Below are 27,949 nucleotides of genomic sequence, written 5' to 3'. Positions count from 1 at the left end.
CTTTATAAAGATGTGAAAAATCTGACATTATCCATAGTGCTTTTGAATCCCACAGCTGAGTTAGTACAGAGAGATAGCTCTCAATCATTTCAAATTAAGTGGAATATTTCTCATGATAATATCCTAATTTACCTCTTTCGTACCTCTCAAAAGATAATACACCAAGCAATATATTTGCATTGAGAAGCTGTGTACATTGCTAAATAAGAGCATTTATTCAGTGCCACACTTAGAAAAGACTATGTGAATTTTATTTCCGTAGTGCTGGGTTTTTGCCTTGCTGACAAAACACATCGCATTTTGTTCTTAACTGCTTCTGCTCCACATTTGATTACTTCAGCCTAAGAAAGGTTGTAGTAACTGACAAAACAAAGCATGCATAAGAATGTTTCCATTGGGCCATTGTTTTTCAGTTTAATCTTCCCGCAATACCACAACTCATACAGTGTCACCAAATTCCTTGACAAATATCAATTAGTTTTTATCTCATAGCTAAGGAGACCTAAGAGGCATGTTGCTGTTCATTTTTTTCTTTTTGCAGATCGGTGCAAATTTATGATATATAATTGTGACAACTGGGATATCAGGGAGGAAAGCAGTGCTCATAAACCAAAGCGGGGGGGAAGCCCGAAATCTATACGTGACACATAAGGCAATTCAAATCACCAACACAAAATACTGTTTTGTGCACACATACACACAAATACATAAAGTCATTCTGCCAGCACACACCTACTGCACAGTTGTAAACAACAAAATGTTGTGATTCAGCTACATAATACTTGCCCTCCCTCTCATTAACATTCTCCCAATCACAGGCTTTCTAAAAAGAAGGAAATATGAGCCTTAAAAAAAATATAAATATGTGCTGACAACAATACTATTCAAATTATTGGCAGAAACATGACTAGCTAGTTATTTTGATTTTTCTTGGAAAAGCCATTTATTTACCTGTAAAATATGACTTCCCAAATGTGATTCAAATACTTCAATGGCAAGGGCACTGGGACTTCTCCTGCGCTGGGCACCTATAACTGAATGAAAAACAGTTATGTTGCAAGGTCTGCACATTCATTTCTAAGGCACCCCTGATCATATCATTTGACATTAACTACTTAAATATGTTTTACATTTTATATACTAGTGTTAATTTCACATTTGCCTTGCATATAGTAAATAAAATGGGTATGTCATTTTCAGTGACTCAAATTTGAAGGATAAAAGAATTTATTTTTTTCCAAAAAAAAAAAAAAATCTATTTAAATGTCCAAGAACGCTGGAAATGAATCATTTATTCAAATATATCCCAAGTCCCTGTAGAAGGTTATTTTGCACATGGTTATGACAACATGCAGAATGTAATGAAAAATACTATTGAAAAAGAGGCTACACATAATGTAAATGTTTTGAAATGTGCACATAAAATCTAAATATTACTCAGGAATTAGAAAGATATGAGAGATTTATCTGAACATGTTATTTATCTTATTTGAAACTGAAATGAAGTAAACACAACATTAAAAAGGCAATATTTGGAAATACATCAGAGGTATCAAAGTTATTGCTAAGCTTAGGGAAGTATTGTATTATCCTAGATATCCATGTTAGTTGCTGGAATAGGTACTTGAAACTTCATCTTCTACATATAAATTATACAGTTTAAAAGTACAAAGCGAGTAATAGGCAGTTATATTTCAAAGGCAGCAGTGACTACAAAAAAGGCTGAGAAATCATAAAACTAATATTTTGTTAAACTCTCAATGCCAGGAGCACAAAGCCAGCAATTGAGTCTGAGTATAACCAAACATAGGCATCTAATGCAAGCTGAGGTTTCTTCTTAGGTCTAGGCTGTCTTTGCCCCGTGACCAGAGAAAGCTAGAGCACTGAGAAGAGGGCACAAGGCTTCAGGAACCTTCCCTTCCTTTTCTGTCTTAGTGCCAAAGCCAGGCATGTCCATAGCAGAGAGAAGAGGTGAAGTTCATTCTGCACCCTTTTAAAGTGTGTACAAAAACATTTACATCCAAAGACCCTGATGGTCTAATGCCTCTGGAACAATCACAGCACTAGTGCATCTTTACATATTGCTCTCTTTACAACACATGATAAGAAAAATAAATACCAAGGATCTACTAAAAGAAGCAGAATGGATGACTGCCATTACTGAACAGACTAATTTAACACCAATGAAAAAAATAATACAGAGCAACAATTTCTTAGTCTTCTATGATACTGGCTGCCAAACGTGGTATCAGTAAGAAAAGATAAATGCCAAGTAATGATAGTCATATTGACCTAAAAACATAATATCATTCTTTATTGATGCTTCATGTAATTTCCTTGCAGGAAATTCTAACTTATTTATACTGGGCAAACAGGTGGCTTCATTGCTGATAGATTCAGACAATAGCTCATAATTACAAATGGTGACTGCTGTAGAGCCAGTATTTTCTAGGTCCTCTTTTCTCTGAAGGTATTCAAGGGCACAGATGCTAAGAACTTAAGAGAAAATTCGTCTTCAAGACTTCCGCTTTTCACTGCAACTAAAGTTGGTAATAGACCAACGGCTGTACTTGTTTTTTTTAAACTTCAGTTAGTATAGCGACTGACCAGACATGTCAGCATAATATTATTCTTTTACAAGTTTTAGGTGCTTAGTCAGTCATATTTTTCTATATCAGCTTTCTGATTCTAAATCATTTTGCTCTGTTTTGCATTATCTCATCTTTCCTATAGCTGTAGTGATGCCTACTATAAATAGCAATACTTATTTCATGAAAAAAAATAAAAGCACATTACATTTTCTAGCAACTTAGAACTCCCTTAACATTCTTTTTTTGCAGGCAGACTTAAAGATGATCCTATTTTTGTCCTTACTCTGCCTCCAGATAAGTTATCAAATGTTTGCTTAAACTGCAGATATAGCTATATTTTCGAGAGAAACTTTGGCTTTGGTTGGACTAAACAAAATATATAGCCCTGTAAAGATTATCAGTATTCCCATTATGATTGCTATTAGTTAGCACCGTGCTTTATACAGTCATTTCATTACAATCTACCAGAAACAAAAGGAAAGTCAGTTTTGGCCTGCTAGGCATTGCTTCATAGTAGCCTCCACCAGAGCATTGCAAAAAGCAAAAGACCCCCCAAAAACACAAACCCTCCCTGAAATCCTTTAGGTCCTTTCATTCTTCCATCTAGACTGTGTTATATTTTCCACACATTGTCTGAACACATCACCACGTGGAATTTACCTTCCCATTAATTTTCTGATTCCTGCCCATATCCTTCCTTTACTATCCCCTATTTTAAATGTATCCATTACATATTGAATCCAGTTCTATGATGTTAATTGTTAATTGCAGGGTTTTTAGCATGTCAGTATCATAACTTGAATAAAGTACACGAAGACAGCACAACACTTTTTAAAATAGTATCTTCAACTTTAAATGATGTTTATAGGTAAGTCATCAGTTCTTCATACTTGGAACACTCACAGTCCTATGAAAAATAGATGAAAATACTTCACGGTCAGTGAGTTAACTAGAAAACATGAGAGGGCCAGATATCAGCTTTAAAATTTGACAATTAAATCCTCTATTGATGCCTGCATCCTAGTGGCTGGTATACAGGTAGACAAATACCTTGTAGTACTTTCATGCCATTCAGTTCATTGACAGTTTTATAGCAGTAAAATTCTTCGATTTACGTGTTTTGCACTTACTCAGGTGATGTGGGGTTGTAATGACAGTTCCTAATTTTACAACCAGCATAAATATGTTACACAGAAAACCATTACCTTTCTGGTAGCCTTGCTGCAACTCCTTTTTGGTAACTGAAGAGATGTTAAATATGCACTTTCTGTATTTCATTCATTTCCCTGTCATTCTTCACATTTTGAGGAATAAGACAAGAATATTGAGATAAATATAGAATAAGGGAAACAAACTTATTTTATTTGATCCTCTGACTTTATTGCCTCATTATTTTACTTACTCAAGCTTTCAAGATTTCTTGATACCTATCTGCATCAGAAGAAATACACTATTTTGGGTATACAAATGCGTATCACATTGATACCTTTCAATAACATTGCAATCTCACAGTCCAATCACAGCACAAAGCCTCTTATTGGTACTGAATGGATTGTTGGCACGACAATAGATGAAAGGAAGACATAGACTGAAATGGTTGGATTAAAAAGCAGGTCACAATGTTATTTTATTCTGAAATTTCAAAACATAAACTATAAATACTGAACTGGTTTCCATCACACAAGCCACAGCCAGTCATCTCTAAATCTCTTACCCTGTGGATGGAACCATCAGCAGCCACAGCTGAGCTGCTCACAGAAATCTGGGAAAGCAAGGGATTTAAGATTTATATCACAACATCTATAAATCAAAGTAGCTCAACAACCTTCACAGACCTAGAGATGTGGATGCACATCTTTTTAAAATATGTGGATTCCATTTTAAATGCAGACTCTTTATAGAAACAAAATACTGCACGCATGAAATAAGTTTCTTCTTTTGAGTAACAGGAAGTAGGGGAAATTAGGATGTGGAGATGGCTGAGGCACGTGTACCAAACTGCAACAGGAGTCATAAAAGAAACAAGTTCCAAAACCAGGTTAAATTCTGCTTCCAAACTTCTCTTGTTTTAGTGGAGTGAACAAACACCTCTAAATAGGCTTTTTCACATGGTCATATTTCCTACTGTCTACCTTTAATTGATAAAGTTTAAGGTTTGAATGCATAATTGTTGTGGTTAATTAAAAAGTTGACCGAACCAATATTTGTATTAAATATTGACTGTTAATAGTGACAAGATGACAAAAAGACTGTTTTCACACATGCACTTTGTAGTGCTGGAACCGAGGAATCTGTCTACTAAAATCTTTTACTTTCCATGGCATTGGACCATGACTTTACTATCCAGACTGATGAGTCTATTCCTGGCATAGGATTATTCCATAACAAGCTATTAACACAGAAAAAATTTTAACTGTTCACTAATTCCTCTTTAAATTTCCTCCCTCAATGACTAAGCTGAGGTGAAGGAAGAACAACATCCCTTTCAGTGTGTCTTGGGGGCAGTCTAAGCATGCTTAATGCAATCTCAAGAGCATTCGCAATTGTGCTAGGAAAAGTGGGAAAGGATGGACAAGCAAAATATAGACCACCTAACAAAGATTTCCACACATCCTGAAGAGAGAGGATTTCCTCTTACACTCAATTCTAAGCTACGGGAGCACAGAATGACCAAAGACTGATGTTCACTGTGACTTTCTACTAGTGAAGACCGAGTTCTAATCAAGCAGAAGCAGTATTCCTTGATTACTAGGAGTGATCACAAGGATACCACCAGCACAATAATCAGCTCCTCCTAAAATACTTTGGTGAGCCTTTGCATGCCACCTTTCAATGTAAATTAGTTTTGTGGAAAGTTTGGTAAAATTCAGACCAAGAGTTTTTAAATTCTGTTGCTTTGATAATAATTTTAAAACTGGTTTTAAAAACTATACTGAACTTTTTAATTACCCTGAACTACTATTTACTTATAATGGCCTTTTCTCAATTAGCCTCAAAATCTTTATTTTTTAATTTCATTTTTGTTGACTTTTTTTCTGAGCAGCACCTTTCTGTACGCTTAGAAGCAGAGGTCCAAGGTGTAGAGCCATTTCACTACACCCTTTTAGGTAATTTGCTGTCTGAAGAATAATAAAAAAACGGAGCTCACATTTAACTTTTTTTGGCTATAATCTTTTAAGTATTCCTTTGCAGAGTTTAACACTTTTTTTTGTTTGTTTCAAAGCAGAAAAAAATTACAATATAATTTCTAATAATTTGCCTTGGTTTAAAGTAGATTCCACATGAAAATGTACCTTTTGTTATTTCTAGGAACAACCCCAAATGCTCATGAAAGAACAATGCAGGTGAATGTGATAATCAGAGTGGTTTTACAGAAAGAGGTGAGATGTCATCTTAAAATCTTGGGGCTTTCCAATGAGACATAAAAAAGTCATTTGGAAATGCTTAAAAGCAGTGATTTAGAAAAGACAGGGACACTGACTGAGGGGCTAAACTGAGCAACAGAAGATGTAATGTCAGGGAAGGACAAAGTGTAACCAACATTAGGCTCAGAAAGAAAGGCCAGTATTTATGTATGCTAAAATCCACAGAAGCTTTTTTTTTAAAAATTAATTCTTTTAGTTCATAGTTAATACCTTACGATGGATATGTTTTTTTTCTCCATTGATTGTTCTTTGTTATCCCATTTATGACTGATTCTAAGTTTTGAAAGAAATCTCCAGCAAGAGTGAACTCCTCTGCCTAACACGTATGTTGAGGACAGAATGCACAAATGATACGTATTCAGATCCTGTTTTAAAGTGAGATGAATAATAGGCCACCAGCATGAAGTAAGCAGAGATTTTGCCCTCTGATTTGGAAAGGGTATCCAAAGAAATTAAATGATGTCACCAGTCTACCTTACCATCAGCCATCGTATGATCCAAAATTTAGGTCTCTTACCCACCTTCACAGATGGGAAGAAGAAATAAATCTCAGATGGAGTCGCAGCATATGTGGAAAGGTATTTTATCTTGGTTTAGTAAAGCTATGGGAATCATTAATGCTGTGCCATTACCAACTAAGTATCACAGCAATAAAATATCAGAACAAATTTGTCACAAAGGACTACATGTAAGATGCATAATGCAATATATGATAATCATCTTACAAAGCTAACAATGGCATATCAAATCTATTTTTTTGGGGTACACGAATGCCTATTATTCTAGATGTCCATCTTCCGGTCACTGGTACAGAGCATGTATTCATTACTGGGGAACCCATTGTTGAGAACGAAAAACAAAACTTTCCATGGAATAGCAAAGTATTATCAAGAATATACTGGTTAATTAAAGAAAATGTTATGTAACACAATTACAGGTGTGTTTTATTATTTCCAGTAGTTCACCTATGATGCTTTATCAAAAGCTCCAGGAATTGAAAGATTTTTTGGCAAAATTTGCTCTTCAAACTCAAGCTGGTTAAAACTTTTAAACTTTTTAAATAGCTTTTTTAGTTTCAATAAGTTAAAATTGATCAAATTAAAACGTTGTCAAAAAAAGCAGAAAGTACTGTATCACTTGTTAATTGGACCAGAATTAATGGAGTTGAAGACACATAACATGTGCTCCCCTTAAAAAAGATTCAAAGTGAATGGAAAAGAGAACCTAGATAAGTGGCTGTCTTAGTGTAAGTTTTCATCTATTTTATTAGCCTGTTCCTTTTCCTTTCCCAATTATTTTCATCTGGTTTATAGGTCTGCTACTTCCCACAGGATTTGTTCTTTGGGGGATGGGGGTAGGGTGAGTGGGAGGAGGAGACAAGATTCCTTAGGTCCTAAATATCTCTTTTTTTCTTTTCTGAACTTCTTAAAATTAAACCCTCAATGAAAGTTAAACACACCTTAAAAATAAATATATTTGAGATTTTTATGTTTTCTAGTTGATAACTCAACTAGCACTGTTTCTTAATTAGCACTTACTTGCAAATTTAAGAGTTTATTTTAGAGATTTTTCTTTTCACTGTGAAGGATGAAGTCTTTGCTGTGCAAGAATTTTCAGTCATCTAAGCAAAGAGAGTTCTCCATCTGTGGCTGGGGGCGGGAGCACTGGCCTTTCTCCCACGCTGTAGTAGTTACTATAGGAACTATTGTGCCTCCTTCAAAAGGGCTACAGACAGGGTGATTAAAATTCTTCATGGGAGAACCCCCACTCTTCTCTTTGACAATGAAATTCTTCAGGGAGAGGGCTAAGCCTCCAGTTCAAGAATGGCAGCACCTGAGGGAGTGGTGTGGCAGAGAGAATCACCACTGCCTTAAATTGAATCACAGGGAAAAAATACAAGGGCCTGCACTCCTGCATTAATTTTCTCCCCCTCTCATGAAATACAGGAACGTTGGCCAAAACTCCTGAGAAACAGGAGAAGGAATAACTTCATGCAACCTCCACCGTGTAAAGGACAATGCAGAAAGTAAAGAACAAATAATTTCCATTAAAATCAATAGCAGGAGAAGCAATAGAACTACACCACCCCTAAAACAATTAAGGGTAAATATTAACATTTACTCTGGCCATTAGCTTCCCTGTAGGGCAGCAAAATGCACTTTGACACGGAAGGGAGGGACCATTGGTCTCAGATACAACTGAATTAGAGCTACCTCCCAGAATCAAACTCACTTTATACTGGTCGTTCTACAAATATTTACAACCTTGCCTTTTGTTCCCAAAAAGGAGAAGGAAGGATTTATACAGAATGTAAGAATTACAATTGTGATCCTAATAAAGACTGTTCACTTATATTGCACTCTCAGAAATAGATATAATAAGAAGCTGATAACTCCAGTTATTCTTCAACCATATATCAATATTATTAGCTGGCAGCAGTCTTAAAGAAGAGAGAAAAATGGCTTTACATTTCAGTCCAGAGAGGATGAGTCACAAATAAGGGGCAATGTGAAAAGAAGCACACAAATGTTTTGAAAACTGTCAAAAAATTAGATGGAAGAGCTGAAAAAGTGCTGGTGGAGGCAGCTGCAAGTAAAAGATGCTTTAGATATTACTGTAGCTTTAATGAAATTGGGTTCAATAATTAAAGTGAGATAGGAGCTTCCCAGGAAATGCAAGTGCTGTAAAGAGATGGGGAAAAAAGTCTAGCGAAGTACAGAAGAGAAAGAGGCAACGCAGAGACAGATGTGTGAGGCAAGGGAGAGGCACACACAAAGGTGGGGTGAATTAGCAGCGTTTTAGATAAATGTCCACTCTGCAAGATTCAGCTCTACCAGTGGAAAAATGCATAAACATTATGATAGCATGAAGAAATTCCTTAAAATTCAGTTCCCCGCAAATGAGTGACGAGTATGGATTACTTATTCAGATATAACAGTAAGACACTTAACTGGAGTAATAGTTCTATTGTCTTATTTTTAAACTAGTTTTAAAATGCCTCTGGGAAGAAAACTGCTGTCACCCCTTTCGAGCTTCAGTCCTACTGAAATGGTTAGTGTCACTGATTCTGTTCTCAGGAGGAGGACAGGGTATTAACATCAAGTCAGAACAGTGTTATATAGTGTCAGACTATACTTGCTGGTAAAACTAAGAGGCCTACATCTGTTGTCTTGCTTTTTTTTCCAGTCTGATCCCAAAGGTTCATGTTATGACATTTGTAACATCTGCTACAAATGCGGAGGTAAGTCAGGCACAACCTTATTACTTCCAATCTAACGCTCCATCCATCCACAGGGCTTTCATATGCCACTAGTATGTCAAGGGGACCAAAAGCTGTTCAATCTACATGTAGCAAGGTATAATATATTTCTGAAAGTCAAGAAGGAAAAATCCTGCTTTGTTATGTCTCCCCTTTTTTTAGTGCCTTAAATCTTGGCAGTGTTATTTCAGAATCTTCAGTGAACAAAACAGGCAAGCTGCTCTTCCTTACAGCCAATACAATTGCCTTTTTATGCCTTAGACAGTGGTGTGTTGAAAATGTGCAAGCTGTGATTCACATTCTCCCTGTTTTTACTAACACTGAAACATATCCAGCTTCCCCTAGCTAGACCCTCCTATACAGAGGTCTGCTTTCTTGCATAGCCCTCTTTTCCTTACTTACTTCTCCCTCTGTTTTGGTGGACTCACTGCATCATTTTATGGACATACAAGTTTTTAATGTGCTCAGTGGAAAAATGCAACTCCTGACAGACAAAAAATACTTGTTTCATCTGTTGTAACAAAAAAAGTAAATGAATAAGGAAAACAAATAATAGATGCTTTACAACTAGCAGTCTTTCCATTAGCTTCTCATTACTATTGGTAGAATAACAGATGTGAACTTTTATTGATATATCCACAGTACTTACTTGAAGATTTAAATACTTAATTGTTAATGGCCTAAGATACCGTATGCTACAAGGGCTATGCTATCACTGCCAAGTGTGATGCTAAGGCTAGGCATTTCACAACTGTCTGCACAGGAAGCCAACCATTTGCTATACGGCTACAAGCACCCACTGAATTTTCTTAAGAAATACATATAACCTCTTCTGACATTAAGTGGAATGTAATTTTAGAAACTAACAGCTTTAGATGCTACTGAACTAGGTAATATGTTCAACACTTAGTATCAGACACCAAAAAAAAGACACATTTCACATTTGATATAGTCATTTACATCTATAACAAGAGCTACAGAAGACTGCATGGTAGCAAAGGAGAAAGAAAACCCTGCACCTGATGATGTAAGCCGTTGTACGGTTTCATCACCTGCACTACTAGCACAGTCACTTTTTTATGTCATACTATCACAGGCTAAGTAAAAGGAAGCCTCCAGCTAAGAAAAACACTGGAAAAAAACAGACATCCTCCCCTTACGTTAAGTGAACACTAAAAATTTAAAAATATATCAAACATTGCTATTGGGAAATGTAGGAGTCATATTCACCACTGGAATACAAAATACAGCTATGATATAATCAGACAATTACTGACTATTGCATCATTATTCTACCAAAGTAGGCGACATACCGAAATGAATCCAAGTGCACAGCTATTTAGAATTGTTTCTGGTTCTGAGGTGAGTTTAGGGCTTTATTGCTTTTACAGACTTGGTTTTATGACTGGTGGATTTGTTTGTGGGCTACATGCCTTTTTTTCCTGCAGTCAGAAAAACTTACAATGAAGATTCCTAAATGAAGTGCGACTGGGTACATGTCTGCAATCAATCCACATTTTCAGGGAAGAAATCTGTATCAGTTGCCAAAACTTAACCATGTAATTAACTGAGGATTCTGGTAAGAACCAACCGTGCCGCTAGTCAATTATTTTTACTTGTCTTCCAGCTGCTGCTTCTCTCTGTTCATAAAGACTAAGAAAATGCAACCAATAAGAATTTGGTAATTTCAAAAAATAACTGAAGAAATTTAAGGAGACTACAAGACTAGCTGCTGCAGAACTGTAACAAATGCTTCAGATTTATTGCAACCGGTTCTTAATTTCTCACTAGGAAAAAAAAAAGAAATTTTCACCAAGAGGTCTTATAAGAACTAAAATAGTATTTCAGAATTGCTGAGGACTGAAAAATGACCATGCATAAGCTACACCAGAAATCCCCAAGTCCTAATGAAGCAGTCTTCAAGGGAAGCGGTCATACACATCAGAATACTGGTTAAGTCGTTACAAGTGGGACATGGAACCACTTGTTTTTAAAAGCACTGCTGCTTATAAAAAAAAGAAAGGGTTGATCCAAAGCCCCTGTAGTAAAGGGAAAGACTTTTCAGCACTTTGGAATGGGTTCATAATATATAAAAAAAAAGCGTGCTACTATTTGTAAGAGTCTGTTTCAGCAGTTTTCAAGGAAACAGAATCTCTTGGAAATCCCAATGACCAGTAAGAAGAATAGTTAAATCTTTACTGGAAATAGTGATATAGTCTTTAAATCTTTGCTAAGGTTAAAAGAAGCCATACAGTTCATGATGAATAAGCTTGAAAATAAATTAGAAATAAGAAGTTAACATTTTCTGTTATTATTATTGGCTCCAGCACACGACTGGTGTTTCGCCTTTTATATGCAGTAGGATCTTTTTAAATAGTCATATGAGAAAAGTCCAGTTTCCTTCACCTTTGGAGAGTGCCTACCAGGGAACTATGGAAAAGTTTGATTAGAAGACAGGCAGAATAGTTACGGAAGTGAGAGCTTAGTAATGAGAAAACAGGAAGCAAATTCTCTACAGCCAAAGAGAATGTTGCGTGTAGGCACAAAATTCACTTCAGCAGAGTTGCATTCATTAGCATCAGGAATTAATTTAGCTCAAGATTCTTTCTGCAGTGTGGGAAAATATTCCTTTTATTTGATTATGTCATAGCAAAGATTCACACTTGCTACCTGAAAAAGTCAGGCCTGTCCCACTGTAAGACAAGAAGCAAGGCATTCACAGTTCAAAATATACCTTGGACACCTTAACCATCAAAGCTCGGGGGGTTATTCTAGCCAGATATTTTGGTATTCTTTAGCAAATGAATTTAAAGGCATCAGAATTTATTCCCCACACAGTACTTGAATCAGGCATGGACACAGATGGTTACCTCGACTTTGGGGGCAAAGTTTCGTTTTGCAAGATAACACTCTTAAGTGTTTAAATCAGCTCTTTCTCACTTTCAATGAGCACTGACAAAAATATCTCTTTTTTCTTCTTTTTTTTTTCTTAGGAGCTTTACAATTATATTGATAATGTATTGCATTTAGATAGTTTCTCAACAGTTATGTTTTATTATACACCCACCAAACCTAAGGTAATAGATGTATGCATTTGATATAAAGAGAAATAATTTGCTTGATATAACAGCTCAGCAGTCTGTGAGCTGAGATTTTACCGAAATAATGTCCTCAAAATTATGTTCATATTTTGTTGCATTCCAACATTGCCTTTTAATTCTTAAACATATTATTTCTCATGCTGCTTCAGTCCAGGTGAAGAACTAGATTTTCACAACTATGCAATTTGTAACCAAAGCTCATTAATTTAAACGGAAAAAACCTTTTTTTTTCCCCAGAGTATAATGCAATATGACACCTAAACTAAAATATAGAGTTGAATGAAGACTGGTCAAACTCAACACGGAACACACCTTTTTTCCTCTCCTGTCATCCACAACCTTTATACATCCTGCAGAAAAACTAATGAGTAATGCCTGACACTGTTTATCTATTTTTTTTACTTCTTCTACTAACTTCCTGGAAGACAGCTTGTATTCTGATATTTTTCATTATGAATCTGCTATCTTAAGGGTGTTTTGGATTATTTTAAATTCTCTGCTGTACATCAAACATCTTATTTTGCTAATGATACCTGAAATTCTGAGAAATTTACTTGTAAAAAATACATTTCCACTCAACAATGTTATAGGAAGACAAGTCAGAAATGCAGTAAGTTATTTTTTCTGAAGACTGACAAACAAGTCTTTCAACAGAAAGGCTTTGTCTTACAAATGCCATATTATTGCAAGGTACTACTCTCCACAAATAAGATGGAAAATGCACCAGAAAAATTAATTATTGAGCAAAACTGCCCCAACTTTTCCAAAAGTATCACTGAACAATTCTATTTCAAACTTCTCTGAGAATAATTCTCACATAATAGGGACTCTTTCTTCTACAGGAAACGAGGAATCTGTGGAATGAAGAGGCACCTACATGGCTGGAAAAGACAGACACTGCTGTGACAGATGTCTTCTGAAGAGAAAGGTTTATTTTGGTGAGTGATGACTTCAGAAAAAAAAAAAAAGTGACTTCTTTATAGATGAAAGGAAAAGTGGATGGCAGAAAGAATATACTGAAAATCAAAACACTTGTAATAAAGGAAAAAATATTTTGAAGAATGTAAATGAAAGGAAGAATTAGGGATAATCTAAACAGAATTTTAAAGCTGTGCCTTATTTACAACCCTCCTAAAAGCTGCATGCAGCAAAGCCGTCTCCACTGCAGTGTTAGCTTAAGGTGCAGCTCCCATGTTGGCTTGTACCTCACCCCTGTTCTCAAACAGAAACCTTTAGCTCCACTGAGGCAAAGTTTTAAGTTCACTAGTTAGTTGACACTTCAAATGGCCGCTTGAGTATTGCTGACACTGGAGCTAACAAGGCAACAGGGACTCAACTGCACTCGGAGCTGCATATACAACACACTTGTGTTGCTAATCCATTTGTTCTGTGGGGTTCAAACATCCTTTTGAACCACTGGCAAATAATACCTTGAGCTGGGCGCCAAGGGTATGCCTTTACAGTAACAGCGTAGGCAAATGTAGACTAGCTGTAAACGGGTTAATGTGGCCACTGATAAAGGTCTAGCTGTGCTAAAAAAGACTATGAAACTTTCCCAAGAAGCAAGATAAAATAACTTTTTCATCTCTGTGTTACCAGGGCTAGGCTGCTTCCAGTCTCTGAGCTAGTTTATCCTGCTGTGTAAACATACTCTGTCTAAAAATGAATTGTTAATTGATTTTTAATTAATTTATTTGTTAATGGAGGAAAACCCATTGTACAAAAAATCCTAGAAAGGACTGAGCACACCCTTTTTCCATTTCATATTCTCCTCTTTTACACTACCTCAACTCATATTTTCTTTCCACACTTTTCTTCTTCCCTTAATTTTCCTATTTCACACTAGCGTATTTGAATTGGCATTTTCAACCACACCTAAGTTCCTTAGGAGTAAGCAGCTCACTGTGATCAGAGGACCTAAAGCTGTGTTGTGGGAGATGAAATGGATCACTTTCTCAGGCATGCGAAGCTTCCAAATGAAAAGACTGAATGAGATTTTTATTAAGTTGAAATGACTGAACAATTTAAATTTACTCACTAAACATGTACACACATCCCCCCCATCCCCAAACCCTATCTATCACTAGACGAGGTTGGTCAAAGCCCTGTCCAACTTGACTTGGAACACTTCCAATGATGGGGCACCCACAACTTCTCTGGGCAACCTGTTGTCTCACCACCCTTATTGTAAAATAGTCTTCTTTATGCCCAATCTAAATCTACCCTCTTTCAGTTTAAAACCGTTGCCCCTTGTCCTGTTATGGATTTATGCATGCCGGCCACCATAACAGGGTCTGACCCTAGGATCCTGCAAAATAAAGTCAAAGTAAAGGTTTCCAATCCTTCTCTTATTAGTTCTCAGGTTACAGCTCAAGCTGGGTGCTAAACAAGACTAGTCAGAGAGAAGAATACAGTTAATCAAACTTACTCTATATCAGTCCTGTCACTACAGCCCCTGGTAGAAAAATGTTTCTCTGTCTTTTTTATAAGCCCCCTTTATATATTGAAAGACCGCAATAAGGTCTCCCTGGAGCTTTCTCTTCTCTAGACTGAACAACCTCAAATCTCTCAGCCTTTCTTCATAGCAGAGGTGCTCCAGCCCTCTAATCATTTTAGTGGCCCTCCTCTGGACCCACTCTAACAGGTCGATGTCTTTCTTGCACTGGGGCCCTCCTCTGGACTCACTCTTACAAGGCCATGTCTTTCCTGTACTGGGGATCCCAAAGCTGGATGCACTACTCCAGGTGGGGTCTTCATGAGGGCCAGAGTAGAGGAGGAAAATCACCTCTGTTGATATGCTGGCCATGCTCCTTTTTACACACCCCAGGACACAATTGACTTTCTGGGCTGCAAGTGTACATTGCCAGTTCATATCCAATTTTTCATCCACCACTATGCCTCAAGTCCTTCTCTGCAGGGCTGTTCTCAATCAATCTATCCCTTAGTCTGTACTGATATTGGTGATTTCCTTGACCCAGGTGCGGGACCTTGCATTTGGGCTTCTTGAACTTCATGAGGTTCACAGGGTTCATCTGTGTTCATCCTTATTTCTTCCTCTGGCCATGTGAATGACAGGAAGTAGCATCAGAGCACCACTTCAAGTAACACTGGAGAGGCAAGATGCTTAATTTGGACATTCTTGCCTGTAATATCAACAGGCAAGAGACCAAACACTAGCACTTGCTGGTCATACGCTTTTTCATCTGCTGACTATCCCATTTGAGACTGTTTTCTTACTCCTAGCTCATTTCACGCTAGCTCTTGTACAACAATCCCAGTCCATATCATATTGCATTAAACTTACTGAAAACTACTGTGTCGGGCATCAAGCCTTTCTGGCAACTCCTGGTAATATTTCAACTGATTTATTAATTGTTTCTGAATTTTGTCCTTCCGTTTACTGAAATAAAATTATTTTGCTTTATGAGTTTGACAAACTTAAGAGGATGTTTGGAGCTGACTTAACACAATACATTTTCTCTAGTCACTTACTTCTAAAAAGTAAATAAATAATAAGTAACCATTTTCCAAAACTGTGAGTGAAGTGGGTCTTTAGCAATGCCTCCAGTATGTCATGCCTTGATCCAAAAAAATACTTAGATGTTTCATTTTAAATTTAAGCACATTGATAAACTTACCGCAATATTTTAAATATTGAAGCTAGTAGGGCAATATATAGGAGTATATTTTAAGTAGTGTGCAGGGTAGATGCCCATTCAAGTTCAAGTAAAATCTCTCAATCTCTCCTTTCTCCATACTGTTCATTCAAGAAAGAATGTTCTTCGTCAAGAAATGGTATATGGGCTTTTATGACTTTTGAAGAACTTTTGGTCCAAAACCTGATTATAAAGGACTTATTCAATAAAGATGGGGTTTGATTCTATGTTTTATATTGCAGTACTGCACATAATTGTGTGTTCAATAACTTGTCATAACATTATCTAAACTAATAAATGATTCATAGCTCTCAAAATACCCTGTTCTGGATGAAGTTTAGCAGAGAGAACAAGATTTATTTGCATTTGAAGTTAGAACAATTTTGATGGTATTTAATCTTTCTCAACATACAGAGATTTATTGCTCCATTCTTTGTCAATGGTTTTCTTATTTAAAAGAGAGCGCTGCTGTTTCAGTTTAAAACTCAAAAGAAACACAAAACTCCATGAAGCCCCTTGGAATAACTTGCCAGAGTGACTCCAAGATTGAAATGCACTAACCCAGATACTCCCAGCCACATAATAGTATAGATGTAAAGGTCTAGATAAACAGAGGAAGACCCTGGAAACATCCCCCAAAGCCTTCTGTCCACCCTATTCTGCAAGCATGATTGACTGTGTCATGTTTATTGTTAGCCCATCTGGACAACAGGTGCAGTACTTAATGGCCACAGTGTATTTGATTATTGACTAGTGAATATTTCTGCATGACACAATAGGCTGCAGACTGACCCTCAGTAACAAACAGACTTCCTACCCATTTCAACATTCAAAATCGCAAAACAAAAAACCGCAGTTTTCAGATTTTAACCTATCTGGAAGTTTGGTACAGAGCTTCCACATACAACTCACATCCGTCAAATACTTAGCTTGGCCGGCATATATAGAGTCTATTAAAGGAAAATAAAAAAAGGTGCATGAATTTCAAGCTTGGGGGCCTCTAATTACCTCGTGCTTAAAGTTTAACTACAAAACGTAGATAAACTGCTGCACTAAAACCACAGAAGATCCTCCACCCGATTTGGGCCAATGTATCTGAAGCTCAGCGATGCTGATCCCAGGGAGGCTTTTCCACTTAGTCCTCAGAGAATTCATTTTGGACCCGTTTCTAATGAGTATATAAAGGATTACTTGGATGTTTTGGTAAAGCTACCCAATAAATTAGTCAATCTGAAATTTTATTAGCCGCAAAGCATTACAGCAGTCATATAGCTGAAGAACACTGAGGGAATTGAAGGCATATTAGTCATTTATTTAGGCAGATACCAGAGATCAGTACTCAGTACAGGCTGTTAGTTGTAACATTAAGCTAATTGGCTAATAGTTGCAGCGGTTCTTATAAGGTTTTTGTACTGAGAGGTGTGACCCCTTCTTGAACCAATTTATGTAAACCCAGAGGGAGTCCTAAATTTATTCCAGTTTCATGAATGCATGGTCTGGATTAAGAAAAGAAAAGCAAAAAGAGTAAGCATAAAAACCACTGCATGAACCAAACACCTAAAATTTACATGCTGTCAGCTTGAAAACTTTCTGTTTAACAAATTACTTGAGATAATAAATGTTTAAAATAAATGTAACAATTTAGTATTAAAAATGTTCATATTTCATCCAGTGCTTTTTGCAAGGCTGTGGTTTTTTTCTTCTCAACTATACCTTTGGCTATTTATCTAGTTGCAAACTTTTATAGATGTGAAATATTTTAAGAAGTCCTTTGGAAATGGCCTGAGGTAATTTCAGACTTAACAGACCCTGTCCCACCAGAGCTCATTACAGTGAATTTTATAACAAAGTACCCTCTACTTAATTTTCAGAGCTTAGCCAAGCGTACTAGAAATGCAGCTGCATTAAGTGCAATTAATGATATAATAAAAGCAGTGGAGGGCTGTTTAAGACTCAAGAACCAGCAGTAAACAGGGGCTCCATGTTCTCTAACAGTCAGTGATGTGTCAAAGTGCCAGGAGTGTGAGATTTCCTCTGCTGGGGAAGGAAAAAAATGAAGCAGCATGTCCTATTGGGAATAAAAAAAAAAAAAAAAAATGTTCTGTCCTTCAACAAGCCCACAAAGATAGAATGGAAAAGGATAAAAAATTATTCCCTCCAGTTATGCCACTAGCATCCCCCTCTCTCTTTGAGCAGGAGTCCAAAACAATAAACTCATATTCCCACCAGTGAAGAAAATAGGCAAATTCAATTCCATAAAAAGTGAGACTAATAGTAAGTGACTCATATAATACACAGAATGATCTGGTTTCATGACTAACAAAGTTTACTGTCAAATGACAGAAAGGTAAAAGAAATATCATTTTTGTCACAGGAAATAATAGCAGCTTCTTATTTAAAATAAAACAACCCATAATAGAACTGGGCTATTGACTATAAAAGCTCTGCAACTGTTAAACATGGAATTATCTTGATAACTAAACCATCACTCCTGGAAATTAAATGAATTCTTGTATGAAACTAAAAAAGAAAAACTACGTTAAAGACAGAAGACAACCAACCTCTCCTGACTAATATCTAACAGAAGACAACTGACTTCTCCTGAAGAAATAAGTGACTAAATTCTAAATTCTTCTATATGTGACTAATCTTTTTTTTTCTTTTTTTTTTAATCTTGAACCTTATTATTATGTATTTATCTCAACTATTTACTTTGGCAGAAAAGGACCTCTGTACTCATACCGATGAGCAGTTAATTCATACAAGTGGTCCTTCTGATTCACAGAAAGTAAGTGGCTTACAACCTGGCTTTATGGTAAAATTTCACAGCACAAAAGGGCTTGATTATCCATGGCCTGAAGATATCATAGTCATTTACTTTGCACACAGTGGATTTAAAAAACCACAACTTTACATGAGTGCCGAAGGTAAAAAAAATAAATCTGATTTGTACTCTGCACAAGAATAACAGATTTCTAAATTGTGAAATAAAAACAATTTCCAATTTTCAGAGTATATGTAGTGTCACATAGAAAAGCAACATGAAAAGATACAGAATTTCAATGTATCTTCTCCCAATAATAGATAAATGAAGTAGACCAGCTGTTGTTTTATGCTTCCATTTTCTAGTAAAAAATACACACTAAGTATATTTTGTTTATCTTTCAAGTTGATTTCAGGTGTTAAAGGACATGGATAATAAAAAAAAATTATATCAAAACCCCTGTTAGTTGTGGACTACACTGCTAGTAATATCTAAGTTAACTCTGGCTGAAAATCCCATGCATGAACTTAGAAATAATCAACAGTATGTAGAAAGACAAATAAAAATTCCTTTGACAGTAGATCTCATTACTGACTCAGAAATAGGTAGAAAAAAATTAAACACAAGCATTTTTTCTGCTCAAAAATCATACAAATACATCTATTTCTGATGTTGCTATTATCCAGTACTATCTTCTGAGTTATGGAAACATTTTCAGTAGTCATTGAGTGTTCTCTCTTGCCTATTTCCTATCTTAGCTGAACCTCTCACATAGGGGCTGTGCCTCCACGAAGATTGTTTTGCTGCTGACTTCAGATCTATTTATTTACAGCATTCTGATGCATCTATCATTTTCACAGCAACATAATTCTGCAACCATCACTTCAATATCACGAGAAAGTAGCGTTGTTTATATAGGTTTAGGTAGACCACAGAGAGAAGATTATACTGTTATTTCAGTAGATTATTTAATTGTCATTCTTGTCTCCTATTACTCCATAAGACCACACAGAAGATAATGTATAATTTTATATTGTATTAACATATTCTATGATGTAATTATGAAAAATTTTAACTTCCTCTTGGTAAAACACTACAGTTACTGTTGAAATAACCACAGTGGTGTGGACAGTGCCGACATAATAATAATAAAGTATAAGAAAAGTGTTAGTGGTACAAATTTCAGTAAAGACCAATGACTAAAACCGAGATGATGGCACAAGAAACTGAAACTGTATCTAAGAGAAGGAATTACTACCTCTGTCATTAAACCAAGAAATGATGGTGTAGCTTGACTAAACATACATAAAAAGATAACATCTTGCCGTTGCCAGGAAAGTCAAAACAACCAATAAAAGTGATTTTCTGGCAAGTGATTTTGGATTTTCTTCAATAGTTTGCTAACACAAAGAAAGAAATCTCTCAATAACTTCATTCCACTTTGGAGATGCCATGGTGCATTATGGAAATCAAAAGAAATCTCAAGATGGAATGTGTATTATTTGAAGGGCATTACAGGTAGTGACAAAACTACAACCTTGAAAGCTACTAGGAAGGCCAAATAACCCAGTTTCCCTAAACTTTTGGGAAACCTGAACAGCTAAGTGTTACAGAGCACTTGCAGGGAGAACAGTATGACTAATTTACCAGGGAAAACTAGACAGGTGTTTAGAAACACAAAATATGAAAGATGGAACTGCAATTTTTATGAGAAGAAAGGGAAAGATTTTTTTAGAGATAACAGTTATTATAAGAAAGAAGACGGGGAAGATTCGTATAACTCGAAAGGGAACCACCTAAATATGACATTATAATAAGTTGAAAGAAACTAGATGTTGAAAGGAACTAGGGATTGGAAACATGTGGCAGAATCTTTTCCCACCACGTTGGAGTTTGAGTTAAGCTCACATTTCTACTTGAGAACTAACACACGTTGGTGATCTCAGACCAGCTCTCAGTGGACAAGCATGTATCAATAACAGCATGCTCTTCAGTTCCTCCTGCAACAAGGCAAGCAAAATTGACCAGTCTTAGAAGACATATTCTCAAACTTACTGATACCTCATTGTCAGGTTTGAACACATCTATGAAACAATGAAGGAAAGACCACGCTAGAATTGGCTAGAATTTTTCTTTTAAAGGATAGCTAGCCATGAGAAACAGTTGACCTAACAGCCTTTTGTAAGAAGTAAAACAAAATAACCTGGGATAAGAAGAAAATCTTTTCAGACTGGCTGAATGAAAAGCTTCAAGGGGCTAAGATGCAAATTGAAAATCTATGTCAGTAGGTGTGGATTTATGAGAAGTGGAATGTGGTCTCTCCTCCTCTTCTCTCATGCCTTTATCTCCTCCCCCTTATGACTGTTTTGCAAAGTTTGTGTATTCCTGGCCATGGCTGGGGAGGCTCCTGCCTGTTCAAAGAACAGCTGGATCCAAACTTGGCTGACATGCTGAATGAGTTCTGTAAATTTCCATGTAAACTCACAAAGAAAAAGAACAAAACAAAAAACTCACACAAACCTGGATGCCAAATTCCTTAAAAAAACTTATTCAGGGAAGATATGGATTTGATGGCTGTGTGGGATAGCTCACAAGTAGCAGAGATCTTACTTATCCAACTGCAACACAAAATAAGTGTACAGATATTGGCACAGAAACAAAAAATTCAGTACTGAAACTAAAAATAAAAATCCAGGCATAAGAATAAAAAACAGAATAAAAGAAAATACGTTCCAAGCTTAACATGGATAATATCATCTCAATATTCTTAATACAATGATGATCACTACACTGAGCACTGGGAACCAGGTCAGGGCAAAGAATAAAAGAAAATTGTATTAATCACAATCTCCAAAGGCAGGCCATAAAAGCCATATCACACACACTGAAAAATAATTCATTAAACTATATCCCAGCTGGAAGTAGAGAAAAACAAACAGAATAAAAAGACACTAAGCAGCAGGGAGAAATAAACTTTATGGAACTGTCAAAGCATGAACAATAGGAAAAAAAAAAGAAAGAAACAATAAATGTGTCTGGTTTATTGGTAAAATAGCCACGTTAGGACAGACGTTAGAATTAAATTTAAAGCAAAACCCGAGATATTGAGATAATGCCAAGCTTGAAGTATCAAAATTATCCTATTGCAGTTCAGAACATTCAGTACTTGCAAATTGTGGTTTGGCAGTACCTCACAATGAGAGAAACATCACTAAATGCTAATCATTCATGGAGCATCAGGCACATCTCTTTAGAGTTATGTACCACAACATGAACTGAAAGCGAAAATGTCCACATTTCAGGATTGATTTTTAAAGCAAAAGTATGCATAACCCCTATACGGGAAAGAAAGAACACTTTCTCTGCTAGCTTGTCTCCAGGTTTGATTTAGTGATGAAAAGTAGTACTTTGCATAAACATTTCCAAGAGCCCTTTTGTAATGTTACATACCTCTCTTCTTCCTTTTTGAGGAACAGATGGGAAAAGGGAACACCATGGTAATGCATTCCATTGTATAATAGCATTAAAAATAAGGAGGAATATCACACAATGTATTCTGTTCAAATACATTAATACTGGCCGTTTTGAGTCTTTGCTACCTAAGTTTAAAAAAAATTGTCCTCCAGTTTTGGCTTCCTCCATTTTTCCTGCACCCCAAAAGCTTGCTTTACAATAGTGTTTGGCAGCCACAGCGTATACAGGCTTCATCTAGAGTTGTGTTTTCTCAGAACAGCTGAAAATGTGGCCCAAAGTGTTTGGCCAAAGAGGCACCCAAAGCCACTGGCAACTTTTGAAAATTTCAGCCCAGTCATCTACCAGGTTCTGCTGCAACTGAAGCAGAGATGCCAGTATGTGCATACGTATATATATAAAGCAATGTACAAATGGTGGTGCATCGTAAATGTAAATGACATCAATCTTTCCATTTGATCCTCAGTTAATTAAAATCGGTTTTGTGTTTTACATACACTGAATACAACAGAAGGAGGATGGATTTTTCAGATGAGCCAGAGGGATCATAGGTGCCCAGCCTTCAGTAAAACACAGAGGAAGCTGAGGTCTCAAACTGCTTCAGATTCTTCAATGTCAGCGTTAGAAAGTATTAAATCAATTATGTCTGAACATAACTCATCCACCAGTCATTGACATATGACAAAACAGACCTTAAACTATGAATTATTGACTTCACTGAATGAAAGCATGTTTTTTCAATTAAAAAAATGCTGTATATCCCGGATACAGTTTTATGAAAGCTCAGTAAGGATCCATGGTAAATGTTCTCACAGAAGACATTAAGCATTTGCAAATGCCAAATTCTTGGATGGTAATTCTTTCTCTTCCTCTCTTCCCCCTTTGACACTCTGACTCCCTACTCCATGTTATGGGCTAACGACCTGCAAATTATATCTTTATAAAGCAAAACTGTTTTTCAGCTAGAGGAATGAATAAAATTATATTTGACACATCAAAATTTCTTTCCTCCACCCTCCTTTTTATAACTGAAAAAGAGTCAAACTAATTTAAACTAAATCTGATTTAAAAATCCTGCTGAGCTGAGACTTTTAAATACCAAGTTTCAGCCTGGAGTGAATTTTTATGGCTATGTTATAAACACCTGAAAAACAGCAGGTGCCATAGTAATATACAGTTCATGTTTTTATATGATTTCCTTAGTTTCAAAAGTAGATTCTAGTCAAAGTGAGGTTTTTTTTCTAATTTTAACTTGTTATGGATATTATAGTTCCAACAAAATGCTTACAAGCCAGAAGTAGTTTGGAATGAACACATACATACGTATTTTATAGTTTATAAAATTATCCAACGGATACATTTACAATTTGGCTAAGATAAGAAAACACTTCTGTTCGAAATTCTACGAATGGTGATCAGAAAATGAAACCCCTGCCAGAAAAAGTTGGTTAAACATCTCTCAGTGATGTGTGTGGTGCTTTAATGCACTCTGTAGGAACACTCAGTTCCATAATAATTTCAAGAATCACTCCAGTTGTTTTAAAACAAAAATGCAAGTATTATTTCAGAAAGTGACAAAAATACTTGTATCCTTTAGCTAAACATATGTGGTCTTAATCCTTCAGGTTTGAGAATTTAACGATTTGGAAGTGCTCAAGAAGATTAATCCGAATCAATCAAATGTGAGAATGCAAAGTGGATTTGTCAAATTGCATTAAACTTTGCTGTCTGGACAATCTCATTCAGAATTAGTTTTGATACCTTCATACCTAATAGACTTGAGAAGCAGAATAAACAAAAATTAATAAATAAAATTAATAACCCCGAACAGGGGTTCTGATATATGACCTTTAGAGTAAAGTAAGTATGAACTTCACTTGCTGTTTGATAGCTTACATGCACACATTTACTGCAAAATCACAGAACAGTTTCTCTTTAAATGAAAGATAGTCCTAGCTACATGGCACTTACTAGGGGTAAAAGTGTACACCAGGAGTGTTCCTGTGATGTCTCTGATGCTATACAAGTTTACACTCTGCTTTATTTCAAAGTAACTTCTGCACACCTGTCTATACCCCAGTGTAGCTTTACTATTACAGTGTAGACTTAATTTTGGTATATTTTCCTGACTGAATTGAGACATTCTGTGACTGTATTTTGAATAACTAAAAGACTGTATTTATATTAAAAAAACCCTACTGATATAAAGGTCTGATTTTTAAAAAGTTTGCGCACAGTTTTCCACTCACAACTTCCAGTTACAGATGTAGAGACAGTTCAAATGCAAATGATTGTTACTGCAAATGAAAAAATTTGCATGAAAACTTGCATGTTCAAATGAAGTAACTTTGTGTTCAATTTTTTGCATACATTGGTGCAGTCATCTTTAGGCTCCAGTCTATCAAAGCTCACAAGTACAAGCTTTTCTTGAAATGGAGAAGGCTTTAGATGGAACTGCCTATGAATTTACAACTTCACCATGTGTTTCAGTGGCTTCCAGATTAGTATATTAGTAAAATTTCAATATATTTTAAAGGGATTTAGGAGCAGATTCAAAAGGGTATTTGGGGCACCTAAACCCAAGATTCCTGATCCTTGAGAGCTTCATTTAGCTGCCATTGAACCACTTGGAAGTATCCACATACCTCACTTTTTGCTTTTCCATGTTTCCACATCACTGGTGCAGCTCAGCGCCCATTTCACACAAAGCCTGTGGCTTCCTGCTACAACGGCAACTTTCAATAGGAATGCTCGGATTGTGCCTTCTGCACTAGGTACTAGCAATAAATGGCAGCTGGCTGCCTTTTTATAATAATTTAAAATAACATTAAAAAAAATTTACAACCAAAATGATTTCTTGATAACCTATACAAGCATTCCTCAAAGGGAAGACTGGACCCGACTAGCAGATCATCAAAATTAAGAGAGGGCAACATCCAGAGCAGAAAGTGTGCTCTCAAATCTGATGACAACCTGTTGGCTGGAGAAGTGGGTAGGGATTATTCTTCCAGTATAGGAAATACAGATTTCAGTCTTCCCAATGACAGATTGGGAGCCATCTCAGGCCTCCCAGTAAACACACCAACCAGTACCTAAAGAGGTCTGTGGAGAGACTGCTTATCCTTCTCCAAGCTCGTTTTCAAAGCAACATGAAAAAATTTTCCAAATCTCCGCTTTGGAAAGCGTAGTTTCTGTCAGGAGAAGGCGGTGGGCTCTGCAGGAGAGGTTGCCTGGCCGTACGACATGACTGCTGCCCTCAGAGCTTCCTGCAGGTCTAGCACTACCCAACACACTAGCAGGCGTGGACGCCATTTTGAGAGCTCGGGCCTACACCAGGGGAAGCCTAGGCTAAAATGGCTGCCATCACCTGTACAACTGACAGCTGAGGCACTTGCTTGGCAGCACCTGAACTCCCACACTTCACAGCCTGGTATTTTAAAGTAAACAGGCAAGATTTTAGCCTTCAAGCCTCAGGCTGGAAACCACAGCTTTATGCAGGATATGCTCTGCTGTCTGTGCAACAGGAAGAGAATGGACTGCTGGAAACCCAGGCCACGGACATGGGTGTTACCACCACTCTCATTAATGTAATGTGAGCCAAGGAGACACATCCTACACCCTCACCTCCAGATACACCCGGTATCCTGGAAAAAACTCCATCGACACGAGTGTAAGGATTATTGTCATTGTTCAGGCAATCCAGCTAGGTCGCATAATGAACATGTTAATACAGGAAAAGTGGTAGCCTACATAAAATGGTTAGGTTAATAAAGTCCTTCCTATTACCTTTCTCTCCCCGAGTTTGTCTTTGATGTGCCAGGGGAAGGCTGAAGAGAGAGTGATTGCCACTGGGGATTTTGAGAAAAAGTAGCCTTCGGCTTAATATAGAGCCTGAAGATTAGGGTAGAAGTATGTAGACTAGGAAAATCTGGTAGCTAAACATTATCACATGTTCATTTTCACTTAAAATATGCAATTTCTTTTTTTATTAATTCAGTTTCCTTCAAGTACATGCATAACTTACAGGATGCAGACATTGATTTTAGGCACTAATATTAAAGGAAGAATAATCACAAAATACTAAATCAGTTATCAATGAGATCGCTATTTGAAGGGACGCAAAGGTACTTCAGAGTATAACAAAATCATTAGTACACACAATAATATGGGTTTTGACAAATGGTAAATTTTAAGTATTCCTCCAGAGTTACAATTTGTCAGCTCAAAGCCATCATTAGTCTGAATCGTTCAGTTCTTATAAAGCTTAACTGATCCTCTTCAGTGCTTAAACATGTGTTTACCTTTAGGTATTCACCTAAGCTTACTTCACTTAATGTACAATAACTAAGCACAAGCAAAATGTTTTGATAAACAGTCCTGAATCAGGACCCTATTAGCATCTGCTAATGGTGGTACGGTAAATCCCAGTTTAACAATTCTACTAACATGCTGTGGCCACATGACAACGTGTTACACTGGTACAGCCCTGTTCTGCGGAGTCACCTCTGACAACAAATCTTTCAAAGACTTAACTTTAAACCCTCAGATTTTATTCAAGAATGTCCTGTCTTCCTCCAGCCAGCATGAAGTTTGTATAAAAAGATAAAGCTGGCATTAACCCTCTGAACAGCCTTTGACTAATCCAACAAAACTGTGATTGTGCATCCACGCCTAAATTAATTCAAATCTGTAGTGTTCTGCTGATATTAATACTAATAATTAAGTATCAGTATTTGTAGAACCACAGCCTAAATATATTTTCTCTGCAAAGTAGCTACTTCATTTTGCTGACAGTAAATAAATAATGTTAGTTCTTTGCATCCTTAGATCTTATTTTTTGTTTTAAAAAATAGTTCAGTTTAATTCTCCATTTCTCTCTCACCTATTAAGAAGCAGAAACACATATTTAGGTGCAAAATTAAAGGACAGAGCACTAGCCTGGCAATGAGGATGCCTTTTGTTTGTTAAATATGCTAGGAAGTTTGTTAAATATGCTAGGAAACCTCCAATAAATTTTTTCACCTCCATGTGCCACAGTTTCCACATCTTTAACACAGAATTTGCCTGCCCAGCTTTGTAGAGCTTTTCTAGATGGCTTATGATTTAACCTGAGTTAATCTTATCTATGGCTAGTAAGTCAAAAATAATGGTAAGTTTTCAACCAAGTTTTCTATCTACAGGAGATAAAGGATAGCTCTTGATAGCAAAAGACCAAGAATTGTTTTATAATGTTTCTAGTTTATATTAGAACAGAAGTCATAATTTTTTTAAACTCACTTATCTTTGGATTGTGTTCCTAACAAATATGAAAATATTCTTTTTCTACCAAGAATGGCCTGACCTATTGTGTTTACTACTCTTGCAATCACAACAACAAGGAATTAATTCAAAAAGCCGCAACAATTAGGACTACAAAATATCCATATGTATTGTGAGTCTACTGGAAAAAAAAAAATCCCCCCCAAAAGAGACCATCCTCAAATGTGCTCTAAAAAAGCACACACTGATATGTTATTACTTATGTTCTATATCCCCATTAGTAATAATCATTCAATAACACTTTTCCATAAGCCTATAGAAAACTCATAGCTCAGAATGGCTCAGCTCAGTCAGTTTACCATAGAGTAAGTTTGAATTAGAAAGCAAGCTCTAAAAAGTCTATTGAGAGTAACCCCTAAACGA

The 27,949-nt window shown here is 36.4% G+C and overlaps 1 protein-coding gene across 1 annotated transcript in view; it reads right to left on the bottom strand.

The window, feature by feature from the left end:
• NPAS3 (neuronal PAS domain protein 3) overlaps positions 1-27,949 on the bottom strand; it is a 675,200-nt gene that overhangs the window by 310,403 nt on the left and 336,848 nt on the right. Inside the window, exon 5 of the mRNA XM_009887006.1 lies at positions 952-1,034. Coding sequence (XP_009885308.1) covers positions 952-1,034 — 83 coding nt within the window. The remainder of the gene's footprint in view (positions 1-951; positions 1,035-27,949) is intronic.

Source organism: Charadrius vociferus, unplaced genomic scaffold (genome assembly GCF_000708025.1).
Source record: "Charadrius vociferus isolate BGI_N301 unplaced genomic scaffold, ASM70802v2 scaffold14, whole genome shotgun sequence".
NCBI lineage: Eukaryota > Metazoa > Chordata > Aves > Charadriiformes > Charadriidae > Charadrius > Charadrius vociferus.
This window is presented reverse-complemented; position numbering and strand designations above follow the sequence as displayed.